Below are 25,263 nucleotides of genomic sequence, written 5' to 3'. Positions count from 1 at the left end.
CACATCATCATCCTGTTAAGTTTTTTTTTTTCCAAGTGAGAGAATATGTTTAAGCAAATTAACTTTTAAACATTAATTCAACAATGTTATTTTTATTATTATGTGAATTTTGACTTGTTTTATGACTGGTACATCTCACCACCAACAGTCTTTAGAGGAGTAAAACCTATCATGAATGATTCTTGGTCTGCTGTGTCTTAGCTTTCACTGAATATATTTTTCTATTTCTCAGGTACAGAATCCCCTCAGGCTGTTAGGAAGATGCTAGCTCTTTCTGATCACACGAAGCTTAGCCCTTACCAACCTACTAGACACACTAATTCGCCCTCGCGCTCTCCAAATATGGCTCAACGATGGCAAGACAATGGGCATAACCATGGTTGCTCCCATAGTGACACCTACAGCCCGTCTAAGCTTCCAGTAGATCTATCAGCAGAGAGTTCTAGTGTGACTTGTCTAAACCAACTTCCACTTCGTAAGTCACAAACTTCAGGTAGTGTAATAGTTGTTGTGATTTTGAATACAATGTTTTTAAATTCTAGACAAATTACATTCCACTCTGTGAGTAAGACATAAAGAAACTTCTAGAAGGTGGCTTACACTGTAAACTCCTAGTTTGGTTTGAAGAGTTATACAGCATCTTTCAAGAGTACCACCACAAACACTATGGTTAAGTTTTAACTCCATATAGTACCTTTTTCTCTTGGAAAATTTGTAATCTTTAAGTCACTGCTTTGATAGTTCAGAGAAATGAAGATTTAACTTTCGGAAAAGAAAGTCAAACTTTTCATAAAGGTTTATTTTCCAGTGATTAATCATGTAAAATGGTTTTTCCTTTTTTGTGCCAATAATAATTACTGCTTTATTGTTCCAGTTATTTATGTTATAATTTTTAACGTTCTATAAATTAAAATCTTTACAGTTAAATAATGGTTACATTACTAATTTTAACTTCAACCAATAACTGTTAAAGTTAGGGTTAGAGCACACTCGGCACTCTGAAGAAAAAGGCCTGCGGAGACAAAAGAAATAAACTTGTTTTTAAAGAGCAGTCGATTGATTTTATTGTTGTTGTTTATTCCAAATTTTTGGTTACCAAACATTTTTCTAAATCTAAAAAACCATTTTTCTTAAGGCATCATGTTTAAGTTCTTATAATCATTGATATTTTATCTTTAACCCAATAATCTAAGGAAATGAACAAGGGATGTTATAATATTACATTCTCACTTTTTAGTAAATACAATGACTTTTATTAGTTTGTAAAAACAGAAAACTTCTTAAGTTACTGTTCAGAGATTATTCTCAGTAATGTTGACACAATATTGATTTAGCTTTCAATGAATTCTTCCTACCAGCTTCAACATAAAAAAAGACAAAATTTCAGTTTTTGATATGAAATCCTTCTTCAAATCAAAGTTGGTTATTCACTAACTGAAAGACAGCTGAAAACTTTGACTCCCCTCTCTCGAATGTTTCGGTAATTATGGAGGCTTCAGTAACGATTCTAAAATTTGAAATACCACCTCACTTAGGACTAGTTTTTTTAAAGGCCATAGCTCAACTTGTACTTGGATCAAATACATTACTGACAAGACTGTTACGATTCACACTGCTGACAAGACTGTTACAACTGATAAACTTAGTTATTGCCACATTAGCGTAGCACTGATTAGTTGAGGCAGATACATATAACTTGTACATTTTCATAGGATCAGTCACGTCAACAGACAGCAGCAGTGGAGGAAGCTTTCGGTGTCACCATAGTTACGATGTGGACTCTAGTAATAATTCTGTAGGTTTTGACAACCATAGCAACAATTCTGTTGGGTCAACAAACTCACCTCTGCAACACCATCACTTTCATTATGGTGAGTCAGATAAGGGTATCATTATCTTCAGTTAGGATAAAGACTTTATAAGACGTCGAATTATATTGGTGGTAAACAAACCTATTGGTATTTACCTTTTTTATAAATAACTAGTTTATTGAGTAATAATAATAATAATAAATGTATGACAGCAGGTGATCTAAGCACCGCATGTGCATGGTTGTAAGTGATCTAACCATAACAGATGCATAAGAGCAAGGTTTATGTTAGTGATATAAGCACTACACATGTATGATTGTAAGAGATCTAAGTATTACATGAGTAAGGTTTGTGTCAGTGATATAAACACTACATGTGTTTGTTATCAAGGTATTTATTAATGATATAAGCAGCCTATGTCTATGGTGATTTGTTTACAGTGTTATTGTGTAATAACTGTTCCTATTAACACAGTAGTGATTCTAAAGACTTGTAATGCTGCTAATTAGTTTTTTCAATGCCCAGGACTGATACAGACTACCCTTGTGTAACTTTGTACTTAACAACATACAAACAAATAATTATGATAACAACATTGAGTTCTAGTTTTTTGTGAAGCTTCCAATCTCATTTGGGGTAAGCCCACACTGGGGACTCGGCACAACCCCAGGATTGACACTTAGTATTCAAATCAACTCAACCAAATGGGAAATAAATTGGTATTTTATTAAGGAGTGAAGCTGTAATCATGATAATTTTTATCACTTGTGCTCTTGAAGTGGAGTAATTTTATATGAGGGAATCACACTTCAAAACTGCAAGATAACTGTGTAACTTTAAATGTTACAGTTCACTGTGTTGTGTCTCACTGTTCATTCTTTACCACTTCATGTTTCTATCACTTTCTGTTTGCCAGTGGGCTGTTTGTGTTGTCATTCAGGTGTTGTCACTTTTCTGTACTCTTCATACTTCCACTACTGTGTTGTTTGTTACCTCACTGGGCACTTCACTCCCCCACTACTGTGTTGTTTGTTACCTCACTGGACACTTCACTCCCCCACTACTGTGTTGTTTGTTACCTCACTGGACACTCCACTCCCCCATTACTGTGTTGTTTGTTACCTCACTGGACACTTCACTCCCCCATTACTATGTTGTTTTTTACCTCACTGGGCACTTCACTCCCCCCTACTGTGTTGTTTCTTACCTCACTGGATGCTTCACTCCCCCACTACTGTGTTGTTTGTTACCTCACTGGACACTTCACTCCCCCATTACTGTGTTGTTTTTTACCTCACTGGGCACTTCACTCCCCACTACTGTGTTGTTTCTTACCTCACTGGACACTTCACTCCCCCATTACTGTGTTGTTTTTTACCTCACTGGGCACTTCACTCCCCCACTACTGTGTTGTTTCTTACCTCACTGGACACTTCACTCCCCCATTACTGTGTTGTTTTTACCTCACTGGGCACTTCACTCCCCCACTACTGTGTTGTTTCTTACCTCACTGGATGCTTCACTCCCCCACTACTGTGTTGTTTCTTACCTCACTGCACATTTTATGCTAATTGTTAATCACTTGATGCTCTGTATTTTCACCACAATTGGAAATTTTAGAAGTTATTAGTATTACTCCTGTAATGAACCTTACCAAGAAGTGTTTCAGCTAGTCCTAATTACACAAAGTATTGAGAATAGTCAAAGTGGAAATTCATGATGGTTAATTGTAGAGAAATAAACAGGTAAACAAAAACAAAAATCAAACACAGTAACAGAATGTTCTTCTATGTTTGTATGTTATCACTTGAACACATACAACATTTAGATACATCACCTAAAGCATGGGATATCTCTAAAGTTTTTATGTACAAAACAGATAATATAAAAACTGTAGTATATTTATACTTTTGATGAAATGTTTCTGTTACTTAAAGAATTCACTGTATATTTGTTGGAACTCCTTTCATCACTGGATTTAAAATTAACTTTAATTATGCAGGTGTCTGGAATATATTGATGTATTTAACTACATTCTGATTCTGCCATTGTTTACTTTTAGACCTATTTTAGTGCATTCAATATAAGAAAGTTTGAGAGTACCGTTAAAAATAAACTGATTTTCTTTCTCAATTAACATTTTTAGTTTCACACTCCCCAGCTGTTATTGGGATGAAAACAAGCACTCCATACATTCCACAAGGAGTCCAGGTACTTCCACCAATCCCTTCTGGTGCGTACACTAGTTGTTATGTTTACATAACTATTTCTTTTTCTCGCACGACATGTGACAGCTTTAATCAAATGGTCAAATATCATAAAATGTAATAGAGATTTGAGAATTGGGGAACAATTAATAGTTCACTAAATCATCTAGACCTGGCATGGCCAAGCGTTTTAAGACACTCGACTCGTAATTCGAGGGTCGCAAGTTCAAATCCTGGTCGCACCAAACATGCTCACCCTTTCAGCCGCAGGGGCATTATAATATGAGGGTCAATCCCACTATTCGTTGGTAAAAGATTAGCCCAAAAGTTGGCAGTGGGTGGTGATGACTAGCTGCCTTCCCTCTAGTCTTACACTCCTAAATTAGGGACGGCTAGCGTGGATAGCCCTCGAGTAGCTTTGTGCAAAATTCAAACAAACAAACAATCATCTTCTAGTTTTAGTTAATTCTACTATCATTTTATCCTGTATTATCCAGTCATCGATTATAATTCAGTTAGTTCTGTAGTAATCGTCTGTGATCATGAATAGTTTTAAATGACACAGATGAAATGCTTTTTACTAATATTCTAAGTTGATGTCCTTAGTCAGTTAAAATCACTGTAAATCTGTATAATTAAGGCTAAAGTCTCATTGTGTTTTTTTTTTTTAAATTAAAGTTAAGCCTAACTTGGCAAATATGTTTCTTCGTACATTAACCTGTTTTATAATAGGTGTAAATATTAGATTTTCTCATACCTATTACCTTTTGTTTCCAATTGTATTTCTTGCTCACCAGTTTAAAGTGCTTTTGAAGAAAGGTTAGCTACTACAGGTGACCTGTGTTGGGCATCTCTTGCTAGTTGTATTGTAACTGATTATGGCTAAGAAACACTTAACTTTCAGAAAACATCTTGTGAATTTTGAAAGTATATCTGTATTTTCATGGAGTTTTCAACAGTTAACATGTTGTTATGGGTTAAACACTATGTCATGTCAAAGAAAGTTTGGAAAAATACCAATTATCAACAGTACTACAACAACCATAACTTACAAACATAAATCAAGTTTGTCTGATTAAGAAAATATTTCATTTTATTAAATAATAAATATAATAGAGATGTCAAATAAACACCTTAATATATCAGATTCTCTATATTTTCTCCTGAAAAGGTCTTCCATCAACCTCACCCTTCATGTCTCCACTCTATCCTACAAGTGACAGTTCACACTATTCACTGATTCATGAACAGAGGCTCTTAGACTGTCCACATTCATCTAAGGTCGTACCCTATGGACGTTCTAAAGCCCATTTAGCTCGGGCTCGTAGTCACGATGGTATGACATTTGTTGGTTACTATAATGAAGATATCACAGATCCTGAAGAAGATGGTAATTTATTTTTAATTAGAAATTTTGTTTCAGGCTACCTTATTTTTAGCCATAAATGTAAGAAAGACGACAACTTGTAGAAAGCTCTCACTGAATAAATAATTTTTCTGTGTATAAATTCAACTTGTAAGGAAAAATAAGTTCCATACTTTGAATGTAATTTTTCTCAAGTTTTGTTAAAAGTTTTTAATAGTTGTGGCAAGTGATCTTTGTACTTGAAATGTAAGATATGTAACAAGAGTATTCTATAATAAAAAGGTTTTTACCTTTGTGTTTCTACAAGTTTCTCCTTTTTTTTTCTTTTATAGATGATGAAGAAACTGAGGTGTCAGCTGTGTAACTAGAAAGTATCAGAAATGTCTTGTGGCAAGACTTTAATTGTAAATTATTCCTCGTTTCATACGCGTTGACTAGTCTCATGTATTACTACATGTAGTAAAGTGACAGGTACTAAAAACAAGTTGTTAAAACCTTTCTAGATGACTTTAATTTACTAGGCGCTTAAGGCCAGTGCTTTTGAACTCTGGTTTCAATGGTGACCCATCACTCCCTCGACAGGATGCCAGTCTATCACAAATTAATCTCTAGTACCAGTTGTAGAGCTGTATAGACAAGAAGAAGTAGAATAAGGTGTCTTGCTCAAGGATACAACATCACAATGTGGGCCAGTGTCAAAAGTGTGTGGTCACACTGCCCACCAGAACAACTTTAATGTCCTTAAAATGAAAAATTGTAAGTAACTATAAATGACCTATGGCACACCTAGAGGATTGGGATATCATCTACAAAATATGTTGATGGGTTCTACAGACACACCAGATATATAAACCAATAGCTATGTACTGAAAAGTGTAAGATTTCCATTCAACAGTCATCGTTTTCCTATGGAAAGGTTAGATTTCCATCTTAGTAGTGTGAACTTTTGTTGTAATATTTGGTTCAGGGCTAGTGTATTCAATATTTGTATGTACTGTATATTGAGTATAATTTTGTTTAACTTTGTATATAAGTTATTAGTATGAAAATAACAATGTTTATATTAAGATATGGAACATGATGTTGTGGAAACACAGCTCCATGACTGTGATCTTTCAACTGGAGGCAGACAAGTTAAGTGTTTCTTGAAAGTGTACAAAAATACATAGTAGTATCAAAGATACGTTGTTTTTTTCTCTGAATGTGTATTAATTTTATAAATAGCTGATTGTATAAAGTAAGGTTTACCCATTGAACAAAAAAAAAACAGTTTCTATACTTGAACAACTTTTTATCCCAGGTTTTATTTTCAAACGAAACTCACAAACCTGTATGATAGAATTGTAAAAATGTATTTCTTTTTCTGCAGAAAATATACAAAAAACAAACTATTCACTGATTTACACAATAGAGGAGATGTGTTGGTTAATATGTTTGTGATCTCTATGAAACAGTTGTTTATTGTAGTTTGTACATGAAATGATAAACTGTATAGTATCTGAACGAATCACATTTATTGAAACCATATTTACATTGTAATAAAAAATATGGTTTATTTGTTACCAAACCTTAACCAGGTAATAGCAATTAATGAAGCCTACTTAATTAATTCTTCAGTAAAATCAACATTTTAAAGTTACTATGATGAAGCAGGTCAAACAATGGATTGTAATGTTTTAATAACCCAAGAAATAAAATTGTTTAAATATATATTTAAAAATGGCTTGTAGAGAGAGCATTATGTAGAGGAGTGAATAATGTTCCAACTTTTTTCAGTCATAGTTCACAGAGAAAGAGGTAACTGAAAAATAGCTCAGTTAGATAGTGGGTTTTATCATCATCACAGAAAACTGTTTAAACATATTTTGATGACATAAAAATACAGAGATGCCAACCATTACGACTTGAGCGTAATCATTACGGTTTTGGTGTATACATTACGACTATACGCTCATACAGACAAATATTACGACTTATTGCAACTCCCAAATTATTATATATTATATAGGCCTGAAGTGATAAATTGTTCCCCCATGGCTTGAAAGGGGTGAAAAGAAAATTTCTAGTGAGATACAAATAAATTTTGATAATAAATAAAAGACATAGTCCAAATGACTACTTGCGATAATCATGTTTGTGCTTGAAATAATAAAATAATATTTGTATCTCTGACGTCTACCAATAGTTTGAGTGCGGTGCTTCTCCATACTGGGTACGTGGGGGAATCCAAATTTACATTATCAGTGCTTGTCAGCCAATCAGTGCTCGCGTAGATGGGTATTTCTCGTTTTCTATGCGTCACAGAAACACCAATGAGATCGTTCACAAGATGGAAAAAAAGAGGCCTCGTTCACCAGATTGTCTTGTATCTGGCAAATCTAAAAGGACTAAAACTGTGAATCAAAAATTTAGGAAAGAGTATTGTGCAAAATATTCGGTCATTGCATCAAAGTCAATGACAGTCATATGTTTTGTACAGTTTGTCACATCAATTTTTCTGTGGGGCATGGTGGGATAAACGATTGTTCCAGACATACCAAATCGGCATCTCACCAACAAAAGGCTGAGGCGAAGACTAAAACGATGCAGATAACGACATTTATGAGTAAGAATTCAGAATATGAAACCATAAATGCAGAAGTGATGTTCACGCAATCATAGTCTTAAATGAGCAATCTATAGCAGTAATAAATAATAATAGTTATAATAATAAACAGCTTAGAGACATTGGTCAGGCCTAGTAACTGCAAATGATAAAGGGCTCTGTCTGCAATCATTACGCTCAGTCATTTGAAATAGTTGGCATCTCTGAGAATATGGCTGGTATTTAATTAATAGAATGTACTACCTAGTGATGATTAGAATTGGTGAAAGTTGAAAAAAATAAGTGAATTAATACATGTCTGTTTGAGAACTAAACCAAGTTGTTCAATTTGAATCAAAGGAAAGCATCGACTAGACTGATGAACATAAAAATGATCATTACACAGGTTTCTATTGTGTGATGTTTTCAATATAGACTTTGCACACAAAAATATTTCAGATTTAACTTTATTATACAATATGGCACGGTTTGTTGTACATGCCCAGAAAATAAGTATTGGGAATCAAAGAACTACTACTGACTTCAAACCCAAGTGTGAAGAGAATGATCAAAGTGTCCTCTAAAACTGCATACAGTAATAAAACATATGAGAACAAAGTGTCACACTAACAACCTTTGAAGTGCAACAGAACACAGTACAGTTACTTGTGACAATTCTGGAAAGAAACATGTGAAATGTTATGGAAAAAGCAGCAGTAGTGTACTAAAGATTTCATGTTCAACACTGGTTACTTCCTTTGTCTGAACAACAATCCTGTTTAACACATTTTTAGGGTACATTTCACACTTGAAATAGTAGATAATCACAACATGTCAACACAGGAACTGGTTGTATAGTTGCCACACTTAGATATACAACAGATGGAATTTATTGGTTCAATTTCTAACCTTATCCACATAACATTGTCCATTTCAACACATAACTAGTGAGATTTCAGTATGTAACAGATGTATAAATCTGATGGCTTTTTCTAAACTCCAGTAGCCAGTAAAAATCAAAACAGAAAACTAGGTTCGCCAGTAAGCATTAAGACTTGAAGTCACTGACAGTATAGACATCACCCTAGCTTCATGTAGTGCTACTGAAGACTGGGTAATTGACTGTACTACTGAGGCTTCATATGACACTCTGAATCTTGGTTCATGTTACCAAAATTCTGGGATGTTTTTATTCCTTGTGTCCTAAATAAGCTGATGGATGCATAGTAGCTTGCCTAATTAGGCTTCACCTTTCAAACCTTCCCATATTTTACTTCAATGACATCATCAGTCTGGGAAGACTTTCAACTGTAACAAGAAACTATTATAATGCCTTCTGTGTGACTTATCCACACTTCTATGAATGAAAGAAATAGAGATGTTCAAAGTGAGCGTTCATACCATTCATAAATATGTAGGCTAGTTTCCAGAAGAAACTAGTTCTCATTTATACTCTAAATAGGTGAAAGGGAAAATTGGCATTGGAGTAACGGGGAAAGCATATTTTTTGCACCCTAGTTACCTATTGAACTGGATCATTCACTGATGGTATCATATATGCCTTCTCATGGGAAACAAATCATTGTTTCCTTCTGAGCCCACCGAGGGAAATCGAACCCCTGATTTTAGCGTTGTAAATCCGTAGACATACCGCTGTACTAGCGGCTAGTTTTTGTACTATTACAAATTTAAACTTTTTTTTTATGAAGTCACACTATTATCGAACTCTTACACCAAAGGAACCACATATTTGCCATGTAATAATAAGGAAGCCACACCCATTTATTTACTTTTATGCTGTGGTTTATAATGACGTCACACATTTTTTTCTGACAGTACTTTTAATATTGCGTCCATCACGTGTATAAAATAATTTCAAAATGTTCATTTGAGATGTACAGTGGCGAAAATGCATTAGATCTACGTGTGACGTTTTATGACGTCATATCTGCACTCTGAGAATGGAGAAAAATGAAATTCTTTATGACGGAAACGGAGGCAAAACGGGAATATCGGGCACGTATTACAATTATACATGCACAGTGGACAAAAATTTCGCGAAATTGTGGGTAGCATATCGCGTAATAAAACATGTTTTCCAGTATCATATAAGCAAGAGTTCCATTATTGTATGATATATAAATGTTACTGAGGTTAAGAGTAACTGGGTTTTATATATGTATGTGCTTGTTGCTAAGGTTAAGAGCAACTGAGTTATATATATACACACGTTACTGAGGTTAAGAGTGTTATATATATATATGCATGTTATTCGTCGAAGTTATGATATAACAAACAAATGCAGCTATATAGTTATAATAATCTGAAAAAACAATCTAAAAAACAGCTGTAAAGGAAACTGAAACATGCTGTCAGTGTCGCTGTTAAGCAAACCACAACATATATTACTCGTTTTAAAATTAGTTAAATATAATTTCAACATGGGTATACAGATAATAAACCTCAAGAGACTGTTGTCATAAGCCCATCTTCCCACCTCAAGGCACGTAGTTCTTTATACTCTCAACCCAGGTGTTCCTTTTCTCCTATAACAAAGGAAACAATTTGATACACGGGATACATAGCTTAGCGGAAAAGTATACAAAAATAATAGGTTTACATGAGCGAGGAACCGTTGTTTTTTTGGAATTTCGCACAAAGCTACTCGAGGGCTATTTGCGCTAGCCGTCCCTAATTTAGCAGTGTAAGACTAGAGAGAAGGCAGCTAGTCATCACCACCCACCGCTAACTCTTCGGCTACTCTTTTACCAACGAATAGTGGGATTGACCGTCACATGATAACGCTCTCACGGCTGAAAGGGCGAGCATGTTTGGCGCGACGGGGATGCGACCCTCCGGTTACGAGTCGCACGCCTTAACACGCTTGGCCATGGCGGATCAAGAGTGAAAAACCGAAAATAATTTTGGTAAAAAACGAATAATTCAATATTCTTTGTTAGTAACGTATCGCTTTGATGCTGTCGTGGCGGTTTCAACCAAATTACAATTTAATTGATGACTTCAAATTAATAAAACATTTTTTTTATTTCCCCCAATAAAGTTTCATAAAGTCAGATGAGTAAGGCGCTCGACTCGTAATCCGAGGGTTGCGGGTTCAAGTCACCGTCACACCAAACATGCCTTTTCAGCCAGGGTTGAGTTATAATGTGACTATCAATCCCACTATTTGTTGGTAAAAGAATAGCGCAAGAGTCGGCGGTGGATCGGTGGCCTCCCCTCTAGTCTTATGTCGCATAATTATATATTGCAAGCGCAGATAACCCTCGTGTAGCTTTGCGCGAAATTCAAAAGATGAAAATCTATTACTAGTAGTAGAAACTTCACACAGTGATATGTAAGATGAAAATCTCTTACTGGTAGTAGAAACTTTACACAGTGACATGTAAGATGAAAATCTTTTATTAGTAGCAGAAACGTTACACAGTGACATGTAAGATGAAAATCTTTTATTAGTAGTAAAACTTTACACAGTGACATGTAAGATGAAAATCTTTTATTAGTAGTAAAACTTTATACAGTGACATGTAAGATGAAAATCTCTTACTAGTAGTAGAAACTTTACACAGTGACATGTAAGATGAAAATCTCTTACTAGTAGTAGAAACTTTATACAGTGAAATGTAAGATGAAAATCTCTTACTAGTAGTAGAAACTTTACACAGTGACATGTAAGATGAAAATCTCTTACTAGTAGTAGAAACTTTATACAGTGACATGTAAGATGAAAATCTCTTACTAGTAGTAGGAACTTTACATAGTGACATGTAAGATGAAAATCTCTTACTAGTAGTAGAAACTTTACACAGTGACATGTAAGATGAAAATCTCTTACTCGTAGTAGAAACTTTACACAGTGAAATGTAAGATGAAAATATCTTACTGGTAGTAGAAACTTTACACAGTGACATGTAAGATGAAAATCTCTTACTAGTAGTAGAAACTTTATACAGTGACATGTAAGATGAAAATCTCTTACTAGTAGTAGGAACTTTACACAGTGACATGTAAGATGAAAATCTTTTATTAGTGATAAAACAGTGATATAACAAACAAATGCAGCTATATAGTTATAATAATCTGAACAAAACAATCTAAAAAACAGCTGTAAAGGAAACTGAAACATGCTGTCAGTGTCGCTGTTAAGCAAACCACAACATATATTACTCGTTTTAAAATTAGTTAAATATAATTTCAACATGGGTATACAGATAATAAACCTCAAGAGACTGTTGTCATAAGCCCATCTTCCCACCTCAAGGCACGTAGTCCTTTATACTCTCAACCCAGGTGTTCCTTTTCTCCAAGTACAAAGGAAACAATTTGATACACGGGATACATAGCTTAGCGGAAAAGTATACAAAAATAATAGGTTTACATGAGTGAGGAACCGTTGTTTTTTTGGAATTTCGCACAAAGCTACTCGAGGGCTATCTGCGCTAGCCGTCTCTAATTTAGCAGTGAAAGACTAGAGAGAAGGCAGCTAGTCATCACCACCCACCGCTAACTCATCGGCTACTCTTTTACCAACGAATAGTGGGATTGACCGTCACATAATAACGCTCTCACGGCTGAAAGGGCGAGCATGTTTGGCGCGACGGGGATGCGACCCTCCGGTTACGAGTCGCACGCCTTAACACGCTTGGCCATGGCGGATCAAGAGTGAAAAACCGAAAATAATTTTGGTAAAAAACGAATAATTCAATATTCTTTGTTAGTAACGTATCGCTTTGATGCTGTCGTGGCGGTTTCAACCAAATTACAACTTAATTGATGACTTCAAATTAATAAAACATTTTTTTATTTCCCCCAATAAAGTTTCATAAAGTCATAAAGGCGCTCGACTCGTAATCCGAGGGTTGCGGGTTCAAGTCACCGTCACACCAAACATACCTTTTCAGCCAGGGTTGAATTATAATGTGACCATCAATCCCACTATTTGTTGGTAAAAGAATAGCGCTAGAGTCGGCGGTGGATCGGTGGCCTCCCCTCTAGTCTTATGTCGCATAATTATATATTGCAAGCGCAGATAACCCTCGTGTAGCTTTGCGCGAAATTCAAAAGATGAAAATCTATTACTAGTAGTAGAAACTTCACACAGTGATATGTAAGATGAAAATCTTTTATTAGTGATAGAAACTTTACACAGTGACGTGTAAGATGAAAATCTCTTACTAGTAGTAGAAACTTTACACAGTGACATGTAAGATGAAAATCTCTTACTAGTAGTAGAAACTTTATACAGTGACATGTAAGATGAAAATCTCTTACTAGTAGTAGGAACTTTACACAGTGATATGTAAGATGAAAATCTTTTATTAGTGATAGAAACTTCACACAGTGACATGTAAGATGAAAATCTTTTATTAGTGATAGAAACTTTACACAGTGACGTGTAAGATGAAAATCTTTTATTAGTAGAAGAAACTTTACACAGTGACTTGTAAGATGAAAATCTTTTATTAGTAGTAAAACTTTACACAGTGACATGTAAGATGAAAATCTTTTATTAGTAGTAAAACTTTACACAGTGACATGTAAGATGAAAATCTTTTATTAGTAGTAAAACTTTACACAGTGACATGTAAGATGAAAATCTTTTATTAGTGATAGAAACTTTACACAGTGACGTGTAAGATGAAAATCTCTTACTAGTAGTAGAAACTTTACACAGTGACATGTAAGATGAAAATCTCTTACTGGTAGTAGAAACTTTACACAGTGACATGTAAGATGAAAATCTTTTATTAGTAGTAGAAACTTTACACAGTGACGTGTAAGATGAAAATCTTTTATTAGTAGTAGAAACTTTACACAGTGACATGTAAGATGAAAATCTTTAATTAGTAGTAAAACTTTACACAGTGACATGTAAGATGAAAATCTCTTACTGGTAGTAGAAACTTTATACAGTGACATGTAAGATGAAAATCTCTTACTAGTAATAGAAACTTTACACAGTGACATGTAAGATGAAAATCTTTTATTAGTAGTAGAAACCGTACACAGTGACATGTAAGATGAAAATCTTTTATTAGTAGTAAAACTTTACACAGTGACATGTAAGATGAAAATCTCCTACTTGTAGTAGAAACTTTATACAGTGACATGTAAGATGAAAATCTTTTATTAGTAGTAAAACTTTACACAGTGACATGTAAGATGAAAATCTTTTATTAGTAGTAAAACTTTACACAGTGACATGTAAGATGAAAATCTTTTATTAGTAGTAAAACTTTACACAGTGACATGTAAGATGAAAATCTCTTACTGGTAGTAGAAACTTTATACAGTGACATGTAAGATGAAAATCTCTTACTAGTAGTAGAAACTTTACACAGTGACATGTAAGATGAAAATCTTTTATTAGTAGTAAAAACTTTACACAGTGACATGTAAGATGAAAATCTTTTATTAGTAGTAAAACTTTACACAGTGACATGTAAGATGAAAATCTTTTATTAGTAGTAAAATTTTATACAGTGACATGTAAGATGAAAATCTCTTAGTAGTAGTAGAAACTTTACACAGTGACATGTAAGATGAAAATCTCTTACTAGTAGTAGAAACTTTACACAGTGACATGTAAGATGAAAATCTCTTACTGGTAGTAGAAACTTTATACAGTGACATGTAAGATAAAAATCTCTTACTGGTAGTAGATACTTTACACAGTGACGTGTAAGATGAAAATCTCTTACTGGTAGTAGAAACTTTACACAGTGACATGTAAGATGAAAATCTCTTACTAGTAGTAGAAACTTTATACAGTGACATGTAAGATGAAAATCTCTTACTGGTAGTAGAAACTTTACACAGTGACATGTAAGATGAAAATCTCTTACTAGTAGTAGAAACTTTATACAGTGACATGTAAGATGAAAATCTCTTACTGGTAGTAGAAACTTTACACAGTGACATGTAAGATGAAAATCTCTTACTAGTAGTAGAAACTTTATACAGTGACATGTAAGATGAAAATGTTTTAGTAGTAATAAAAATTTAAATAATGATGGTTAACCAAATGTAACTTAAAAAGAGTATATTTTTATTATATTATATTGTTCAGTGAAAGATATTATAACGTATTTCAGGAAAATGTACATACGCACACACATATTTTTTTATATTTATTATAAAATATTGTAAAAAATTAATTGCCAGAATTTGAAACCATTATTTTTTCAGTTTATTTATGAATATTACAACATTATTCATAAAATAATTATCGTAGTTTGTAAACTATTAAAAATATTTTCAGGTGAAATAACATTTAGCGACATACATGGTTTGTTTGTTGGAAATCATGCACACTGGCATTTTAAGTCTGAAGACATACTGCTATACCGCTGGGGAGGGGTTGTGTGTGTGAAGGATATCTGCTCTGTCCATCGAGGGGAATTTCACATTTGTTTGTTTTTTTATCGCTGTTAGAGATATATAAAGACTTTTATTAAAATGTATTTTATCAATTTGAAAATCTGTCAAACGAACATTTAAATTTAACTATTTAAAGTGATAATATGAATTCTATCACCTTTATCTGTGTTAAAAACAAAACCGTTTTCACAAAACTTGTATTACTGTTAAATAATTATTCCTTAATAATGTATTTATTACACGACAGATGGCAGCTTATACATATACTTCTTTCTGGGTATGGTTTACGTGTTACACCTCCAAACTATAAGCCAAGAAACTGTCCAAAATATTTTCGAAAAGAAAAATCCCCTTGAACACCCTGGGAATTCCCTTAGCATGCATAAAACATTTCATGTCTCCAGCTAAGATCTATTACTGGTAGTAACAAAGCTAATCTAATTATAGAGTATACTTACAAACATCTATATTCTATATATAAATCACTATATAATAGGTCTGTCTAACTTATCTAAAAGTTCTATTTTTTGGGAAATAGCTCAGATGAGGTGTACTTGGATAATTTTGTAGATGGATTGGTTATGTTACAGGTAAAAGCCTGGTAGAATAAGTCAAGTTGGAGATGGAATGGTTGTGTTACGGGTTATAGCTAGGTAGGATCTATTAAGCTGGAAATGGATGGGTTATGTTACAGGATATCGCTAAGTAGGATCTGTTAAATTTCATTCTGAAAAGTAAGTGGTAATCCTACCGAAGATTACATGTTACTTTGTATAGTTAAATTTACTTCAGACAGTTAGGGTAACCACTATGGGTACTGGTTTTACTTCAGACAGTTAGGGTAACCACTATGGGTACTGGTTTTACATCAGACAGTCAGGGTAACCACTATGGGTACTAGTTTTACATCAGACAGTTAGGGTAACCACCATGGGTTCTGATGATATTTTTCCAGTTTGTTCTTTCATTAAATGAACTATATATATATTGTTACCGGCATGTTTTGCAATAAAGCAAATAAAAATTTTATAATCATAATTTTTGAAATTTCATTTTCAAATCTCATCGAAAGACAAAACGAAACAACGACTTTTTTCTATAAAATCAATAAATCTGTTAACATTTTTAAACCTCTCTCACCTTGTATAATACATGTACATCTACCAGTAATACTAAAACTACAGTTTGTTTGTTCACGATACAAAACTGGGAACAGTATGTTATTGTAAACCAATACTACTGTTGCCTTGAACAATGACTTTTGTTTGACTTATAGCAACTAAGTCTTTAATTTTAGGTGAAGCATTTAGTTACCACAGTTAATTAAAACCTGAAAATATATCCCTACTGTAGCTTGTTTTTGGTTTTAGAATAAGTAAATTTATGTTGCTGGTGTAACAACCTTCTGAAAATGAGTAACACGTGTAACGCTGCGTAAAAGCTCAACCATCAGTTAACTTGAGTTCAGTTGTCAACATTCGTGCAGCATCTCAAAGTTCAGTTTTCTTATTCAGTAAATTGTAAAATCGTAACTTCTGAAAACATTGTTTCAAAGATGTACTTTTGAAAAATTTTAGAGTGTTTTAAGAACAACTGAAATTTGACATTGCATCTATATAAATATAAAAGTACCGTTTGTTGTATGTCTACGTAACTACTTATCTATATAAATATATTACTTCTGATTGTTGCAAATCCATATAACTACTTATCTATATAAATATAGTAGTGCTGTCTGTTATATGTCCATATAGTTACTTATTTATATACATACAATAGTGCTGTCTATTGTATTTACATATAACTACTTATTTATATACATACAATAGTGTTGTCTGTTTTTATATATAACTACTTATTTATGTAAATATAATAGTGTTGTCTGTTGTATTTCTATATAAATACTTAATTGTATAAATGTAATAATGTTACCCTTGTCTTTTGTCTATGTAACTACTTATGTAGGGGCGTAGATTTTTTACACCCGATGGGGGGATGATTTATGAAACCACTTATGTGGACTGTTCAATTTACAAATTGGTAATCTCTGATTACGTGAACCTGAAAGCTGCAAACATGCAGTCACACAGTAATCTTGTTGCCACGATACTTCAAGGTTTCCATGTAGGTTTCTATAAGTGAGGTGATGTGAACAGTTTTCAAAATGTCAATAGAATAAAGACAAATGTGTCACAGATTAACTGATACATGAATTTATTCCTACACACTGCACAGTATAAAAGATGGCCATTATACTTGACAAGGTTACTAATAACTTTCATTGTATGAATTACGTTTTCAAATATTAATAAAATTAGTAGTTACCCTTGATAAGTTTATATCTACTGAAAAACTGTTCATGTTGTTTGATAAAAATAATTAAAATGTCTTTGCGAACTCTTGAAAATTACACATCAATACAATGTAACACATAATTATTCATACTTTTCATTGAAGTAAGATTCATTTAGTCCTCTAGTCTTCATGTTCCCAAACGTAGACTTCCTTTGTTATGATCTGTTTATGAATTCTTTCATAAACTCTTCTATATTTATCTTGTCGACCTCATCTTTGTGAGTGTGACAAACTGCCACATGGTTGAGGTGGCACTGAGACATAGTTGACCTTAACCACGTCTTTATCCGTCTTAATGAAGAAAAGCTGCGTTCACATTCGCAGCTGGATACTGGACATACAAGCAAAATTTTCATGAGAAGAAACACTTTACTAAACATCAACTGGATTGTTTCATGCATTTTACAGTAAGCATCCTACGCACCTTTCAGAGATACTGCTTTTGTTGTCCTTTGAACATGGGCAACTGAAACTCGAGCCGTTGTGCAGAGATTTCTGGATAGAAGTTTAGAACCGAGTTGTCAATTTTGCAAGATGTGATCATGTTCTCAAGTGCCAGATATTGCCTCAAGTCATTGTTGTCTGCATTGAATTTAGTGGTCAGATGTTCTATGACTGTGTCCACAAATTCAAAATATTGGCTTCTGTAGTAATCTCTAGCTGTTGCAGAATGGTGTGCTGAGCCATCACCTGTGATTCTTCTGGGAGGGTCTGTGAATGCGTGGTAGTTAAATGGGCACCAGATCTAGGGAAGTTACCTTTTTCTCAGCTTCATCAAATATCTTGTTGTAATTTTCCTCTGTTTGCAACACCTGCAACTGCTAAACTGTCAATGCAGATGCTTCAATCATGCCAGATACTGTCGCTGATTTTGCTTGGAATGCACGGTTTAGTTCCTTTAATGCAGCTAATGGATGCTGAGCCATCAACAATCCTAAAACTGTCTTTCTTTTGTCAAATCTGTCCAGCAGACCTCGGAATTTCACTGCTACATCTGATTTTTCATTTGCTAATTCAGACAAAGAATCAACAATGTCACTGTAGTGATCATTAGCACATGTAATTGCAAATAGGCGGCACAACGCAGTGTGCGGATGTATTTAACTGGACCGTTGTGGCTGTCTGACAATACAATATTTTCAAAGATTGTCTTGTATTTGCCTGACCTCTGAAGCAAGACACCAAGTTCATGTATCCACTGGATAGAATCTCGAACACATTTACAAGCTTCAACTGCATGTTGCATCATTAAATTAGCCTTGTGTGCTCCGCAGTGAAAAAACAAAGCTGACGGTTGCTTCTCTTTTATTTTTACCTGGCATCCACTGTACGCACCACTCATGTTAGCGGCTCCATCATAAGTTTGTGCTCTTAATCCTGACAGTGGTAAATTGAGTCTAGTCAGTACATCAAGTGTAGTCGAGGATATTGTTTCACTAGTTGCATTGGAAACACTGTACAAACCAAGAAATGTCTCATGGACGTCAAGGTTCTCATCTACGTATTGTACACATATTGCTTCCTGTTCGGCACCTGTAACATCTTGAGTGCCATCAACCATTAATGCAAAGATTTTACTTTGCTGCACTTCGTGTGCTATGTTCATCAGTATTTGATGGCTGAACATCTCCATTATTTCATTCTGAGCCTGGGGTGATGTGAATGTAGTTTTCTTTAACAAGTATGACGTCAACTCAGGATCTTCCTTTTCCAGGAGCTTCATTAACTGCAGAAAGTTCCCCTCCGTATCAGTATGTCCACGTAATGCTAAACCTTGACGCAGTAAGAAACGTAAACTTCCGAATATTTTGGCTAGACTTTTTTTTGCATTCTTTCTGCTGCTTCTTTTTTCCATCATGTAGCTGGACAGTCACTGGAGTTACATCAAGTGAACCTTCTGGAGATATAGCGAATCTGTGCTGAGAGGAGGATTGGTGTTCGTTGAATTTCTGTTTTGCCTTTTCCCAGTTGCAAAAACCGGTGGATATGAAGGTATACTCCACTGGCCTCTCCAATTTCCCTGTAAAACGGCCTCTATTTTCAGCCTTGGCACAATGAAAGCATATGACTTTTTGAGTCTGATATTCGAAGTGCAGCCATGGGAACTCATCAAACCACTTGCCCCGGAAGTCGATATTTTGAGATTTTGCTTTCTGTCGTGGTATTAGTTGTGCGTCTGGATGATATGGCTTTCCACACTGTATCTGTGGAGTGGAGTGTCAGTTATTTCATTACTGTACAAATTTGTTTCACAACTATCTGGTGGTTCATGTTGTGCAATAGTTGCACAAACATTTTCAGACTCGTCCTCTGATGAACATGGTATTTCCTCTGTATAACAAGTTTCTATTCCTTTGCTTGAGGTTGTTGGATTATCCACATCTGCATTGTCACTTGTAGTACTAGTAACTGGCTTGTAGAACTGTCTAATATCAGAAAGTTTCAGACACTTGCTTGTCATAATTGGAATCTGTTTCCCAGATGACTCAACAAGCTAAAATACAATCTTTATTGAAAAACTCTAACGTACAACGAACGAAGATAGAACAGAATGGAAATAGGACTGAACTGTAGAATGTATTTAAGTCGAACGCGCGAAACTCACAGTGACTATCGAGCCGACTGACCGCCTGGGCATCGCTGAGACAATAATGCGTGCTAGTTACAACACAAGCAATTGGAAGTTTCTCGAAAAATACTTAAACAATCACAAATATATTATATTCCTGTTAAAGCTCATCAAAAGGCAAACACGTTGTGATATAATATCTATAAGCACGTCTATTAAATAAAAACACCTAAACAAAAACTAGCAATACAATTAGAGTAGAGGCCTCAGGCCGTTAAAATCGCTTCCTTTGTGTTCTAATTATACAAAAAAATACAATATTTTTACTATCTATGATAAGAGAATATATTGTTCTTTTACCAAAAGCACCAGCACTTTATTAGAGGGCGGTGATAATCAGAAATTTCATGGATTAATGAGGGCCACATACACAGGTCTGATGAGCCCTGTTGTAAAATCGAGGCTCAGACAAAAGAGAGCGGAAGGGGGTAATGTAGGGCGCGTCTGGATCCGAGCAGCCCGAACCTGTCGTTAACTGTACACTAAACGTACACTATGGTCAGTGGTTTGGCAGCTAAGGAGAGTAAGGAGTTCGACAATAAAACCGGCTAGACATGCATAAGAACAAATGGTGTGGGAAAATCGCACAAAATACACATAGATTAATGCAGCTACAAGCTACAAATGGCCTGCCAGATCTAGATCACAGGAGTTTACTCTTGGGAGTAATATTTTCGAATTTCATTCTCTGTTCAATCTGTTGTGATGAAAATTTTACTTAATCTTACACTACGTACAAGACGTAGGTAGATTCTGTATTAGTGCTTGCAAGCCTTGCATGTATAGTTAGGCCTACTGACTGATACTTACGAACTATCGCTTAGATCGAAAAGATTAGAAGCACGCCTATTATTAAAGATGTATATTTCGGCTACTGAAAAAGCCTACATCTAGGCCTAATTGTGTAATTCGATTGGTAAAAACACGAGAATCACAAGGACAAACACACAATTTGTAGGCCTGTGATGCAATAAAACAATTCAACAGACCAAACTGTAGGGGGGAATGATTGTATGCACCATACCCCCACCTAAAATGAAGGAGGATGTATCCCCCCATGATTTATGGATATCAGCATAATAGTACTGTGTGCTGTTTGTTCATGTAACTACCTATCTATGTAAATATAATAGTCTGTTTTATGGCTACATAACTTCAGTAATTTTTACAATTAAATATGAAGAAAGTAACTAACTTATCATATCCTTAGATAACCTTTCATTAATCACGTATTTAGATAACCTTTGTCCAGGCGACGAGTATTCTACCTAATTATTTAATATACTAACATCCATAGATGTATAAACGACATTCTGTAGATAGGCTAGCTTTTGTGGAATATCTTTTTCACAACTTTTAGTACAAACGGGAAAGATTCAGATGTTTACACCAAAAATAAGTATAAAAAGTCACACTTACTCTTTTTTTGATAAGTTAATTTGAAATAGTTTGATTTATTATAATTATTATTATCAGTATGGGTACATGCCTTGGGTCGGGTTATTAGGTAAATATGTTCTAAATGAATATGCCAGTCTATGTATTCTGAATCTATTTTAGTATATCTAAAGGGGACGTGGCCTTCGACTTGGACCTTCTTTTGATTTATGGGAAGGAATCGCAGTCTTTCTGTTTCAACGTTGGCTTAAATTACAATTTGCTCATTTCTATATTAGAGACAAAATTCATTGTTTTCCATTGTGTCGTCAGACCAACAAATTGTTTGTATGTAGTTAGGCTTAATACTAGATATTGGTCTATTTGTGCTGTGTCCATCACATGTATCAAAACACGGTTTTCAGCTTTACCAGCCACTGGAGAAGTGTATCAACCGAAAAATATTTGTTTGAATTACAAATAGCGAAACTGAAAAGGCGTTTTAGCTGTATAAAAAGTCAACACATTGTGTTTAAAACAAGCTTTGAGCTCTGCCAAGTTTTGTTATTGATAGCTTTGTGTTAGTTATTCAAATTGTTAAACATCAACGAATAACCACGAAGGACGAGTTCTAGAATGGTGATTTAAACGTGGAACACGTCTCAAAGTGTATCAGCGGCAAATTTAAGGATCCACAACGTCGAAATTAGGATATGTTAATTTCCTAAGTAATTTTAAAAAGTTAATATGCGCTTTGTTTAAACTTGCACTAAAATAAGAATAACAACCAAGGATATGTTTTGTTGTAATCTTTTTATAACGCTATTTATTGAAAAAAAAGTAAAATTACTAATACTAATTTGATATAAGGGTTTTAGGGTTAAGCACTAATGTAAATCTGTTTGTTGAATGAGGTTGAAAATTACGTTAGTATAATAATAACGAACGAAGAAGGTAATACATGAAAACATCAATTACTGAACAATGGCTTAGCAGATTACATATAATGCTTCATGTGGTTCGAAGCGGTAACTGGAATATTTGTAAAAATTAAAAGTTAATGTAATCGAAAAATAGAACAAAATATTAACAATATATATAATTTGACCTTTATTGCAATTAGTATTTGCACTTTACTGATATTTTGATGTTCTACTTGTTTGACATTAGTTCTGAATTCTAGTGTTATTGTTTGTCATGCATTGTGTGATAAGCTATCCTTGTTATGCTTTATCGTGGCTTTACCTTTAGTAATCCGAACATACTAACTATATTCTTATGATATTTGTAACCTACAGAAAATGGTTGGTGATGAGAATGGGAAAGAATTTTTTGAAGACGACATCAATTATGATCTAGAATGGAAACGAAGTTCAATCCCAGTTCCTTTTCTTGAAGAAGATGAGAGAATTTTATTCAAGTTGGTGGAAGACGGTCTTGTTGCTGAAACGGAAAAGTTTTTAAAGGTAAAAGTAGGATAAGCAGGGGTACTTACAACATATATAAATTAATTTTAAACGATGTATTTCATGTTATTAAAGCTAATCTTCAAATAAATTAATAAAAATAGCGTTTAAATTTCAAAAAAATGCTTAAAACATTTTTTACAATTCAGAGAAAACTCCGGATGTTTATTCATGACTCACATACTATTCTATACCTATATTTATCTCTCAGGTACTATTCTACGCCTATGTGTATCATCAGATACTAATTTAGACCAATATTTATCATTCAGGTACTATTCTATTATTCTATTATCACTCAGGAATTATTATGTACCTGTACTTATCACTGTGGTTCTATTCTATAAATATATGCATCTCTGAGGTACTGTTCTATATGTATATTTATCACTCAGCTATTATTTTATAAATATATTCATTACTCAAATATTATTCTAGACTCGTATTTATATCTCAGGTACCATTCTATACCTATATTTATCACTCAGGTACTGTTCTAAACCCATATTTGTCACTCAGGTACTATTCTGTACCTATATATATATCACTCAAATACTATTCTCTATGTATATTTATCACTCAGGTACTATTATGTATATATATTTATCACTCAGCTATAATTCTATAAATATATTTATAACTTAGCTACTTTCTATAAATATATTTATCACTCAGGTACTATTATGTGCATATATTTATCACTCAGGTACTATTCTATACATATGTTTTTCAGTCAAATACTATTCTGGACCCATATTTGTCACTCAGGTACCATTCTATATCTATATTACTCTGGTTCTATTCTCTATCTATATTTATCACTCAAGCACTATTCTATACCTATATTTATGTCCCTCAGGTACTATTCTATACCTATATATATGTGTGTGTGTATATATATATATATATATATATATATATCACTCATTTACTATTCTATACCCATATGTTTCACTCAGATACTGTTCTAGACCCATATTTATCACTCAGGTACCATTCTATACTTATGTTACTGAGGTACTATTCTGTACCTATATATATATCACTGATGTACTGTTCTGTTTCTATATTTATCACTCAGCTACAATTCTATAAATATATTTATCACTCAGATACTATTCAATACCTATATTTATCTCTCAGGTATTATTAAAAATCTATATTTATCACTCATGTTCCATTCTGTTCTTATATATATCACTCAGGTACTATTCTGTGCTTATATGTATCACTCAGGTACTATTCTATACCTATATTACTCAGGTAATATTCCCTGCCTATATATATCACTCAGGTACTATTTATATCTATATTTATTTCTCAGGTACTATTCTGTGCTTATATTTATCACTCATCCACTATTCCACAAATATATTTATCACTCAGCTGCTATTCTATAAATATTTTTATCACTCAGCTACTTTTCCATAAATATATTTGTCACTCTGCTTACTATTACATAAATATATTTATCTCTCAGGTACTATTCTATACCTATATTTATCACTCAGCTACTATTCTGTATCTATATTTATCACTCTGGTACTATTCTGTGCTTTTATTTATCACTCAGGTACTATTTTGAACCCATATTTATCACTCAGATGCTATTCTATACCTATATATATATATCACTCACGTACTATTCTGTAGCTATATTTATATCTCAGGTACTAATGATCAATCGATTACTCTACCTGTTCTGATCTTTCAGGGAATAATTCAGACCAATTTCTGTTCTTAGAAAATTTTCAGGACATCTGTATAGAATATTGAGATTTTTTAAATCAAAGATAGAATAATCTAGGCATCTTTGTACCAGCTATAGAATGTTTAAGACACCATATTATCACCTGTAGAATATTCAGACATTTTTTATCATTGCACATAATGCACTAAACTTTTTTTTTATTACCACACGTGGAACACTTCAGATGTTTTTTTCCCACCCATAGACACTCCATACATTTTAATTACCTATAGAATATCCAGAGAATTTTATTGTAAAAGAACATTCTAGAAATCGTTTTACCATCTAAAACTACTCTTACATGCCCTTTTATCACCTCT

The 25,263-nt window shown here is 33.8% G+C and overlaps 2 protein-coding genes across 9 annotated transcripts in view; both read left to right on the top strand.

Annotated features, from left to right (window-relative positions):
• Window positions 1-7,099, top strand: part of LOC143256199 (rap guanine nucleotide exchange factor 2-like) — a 99,928-nt gene extending 92,829 nt beyond the window's left edge. For 6 of the 7 annotated variants that reach the window (XM_076513069.1, XM_076513071.1, XM_076513072.1 and 3 more), the window contains 5 exons: window positions 233-493; window positions 1,713-1,871; window positions 3,958-4,044; window positions 5,190-5,408; window positions 5,717-7,099. In XM_076513069.1, the coding sequence (XP_076369184.1) occupies window positions 233-493; window positions 1,713-1,871; window positions 3,958-4,044; window positions 5,190-5,408; window positions 5,717-5,748 (758 nt within the window). In that variant the 3' untranslated portion in view covers window positions 5,749-7,099. The remainder of the gene's footprint in view (window positions 1-232; window positions 494-1,712; window positions 1,872-3,957; window positions 4,045-5,189; window positions 5,409-5,716) is intronic. The other variant, XM_076513070.1, reaches the window with a different exon arrangement.
• A 14,953-nt stretch (window positions 7,100-22,052) lies between these two features.
• The window catches only part of LOC143256197 (short transient receptor potential channel 4-like), a 59,899-nt gene continuing 56,688 nt past the window's right edge, over window positions 22,053-25,263 (top strand). Inside the window, exons 1-2 of one of the 2 annotated variants that reach the window (XM_076513067.1) lie at window positions 22,053-22,455; window positions 23,026-23,193. In XM_076513067.1, the coding sequence (XP_076369182.1) occupies window positions 23,029-23,193 (165 nt within the window). In that variant the 5' untranslated portion in view covers window positions 22,053-22,455; window positions 23,026-23,028. The remainder of the gene's footprint in view (window positions 22,456-23,025; window positions 23,194-25,263) is intronic. The other variant, XM_076513066.1, reaches the window with a different exon arrangement.

The sequence above is a fragment of the Tachypleus tridentatus genome, chromosome 7, assembly GCF_004210375.1.
Source record: "Tachypleus tridentatus isolate NWPU-2018 chromosome 7, ASM421037v1, whole genome shotgun sequence".
Taxonomy (NCBI): domain Eukaryota; kingdom Metazoa; phylum Arthropoda; class Merostomata; order Xiphosura; family Limulidae; genus Tachypleus; species Tachypleus tridentatus.
Note: the sequence above shows the minus strand (reverse complement) of the source record. Positions and strands in the feature narration are given on the sequence as shown.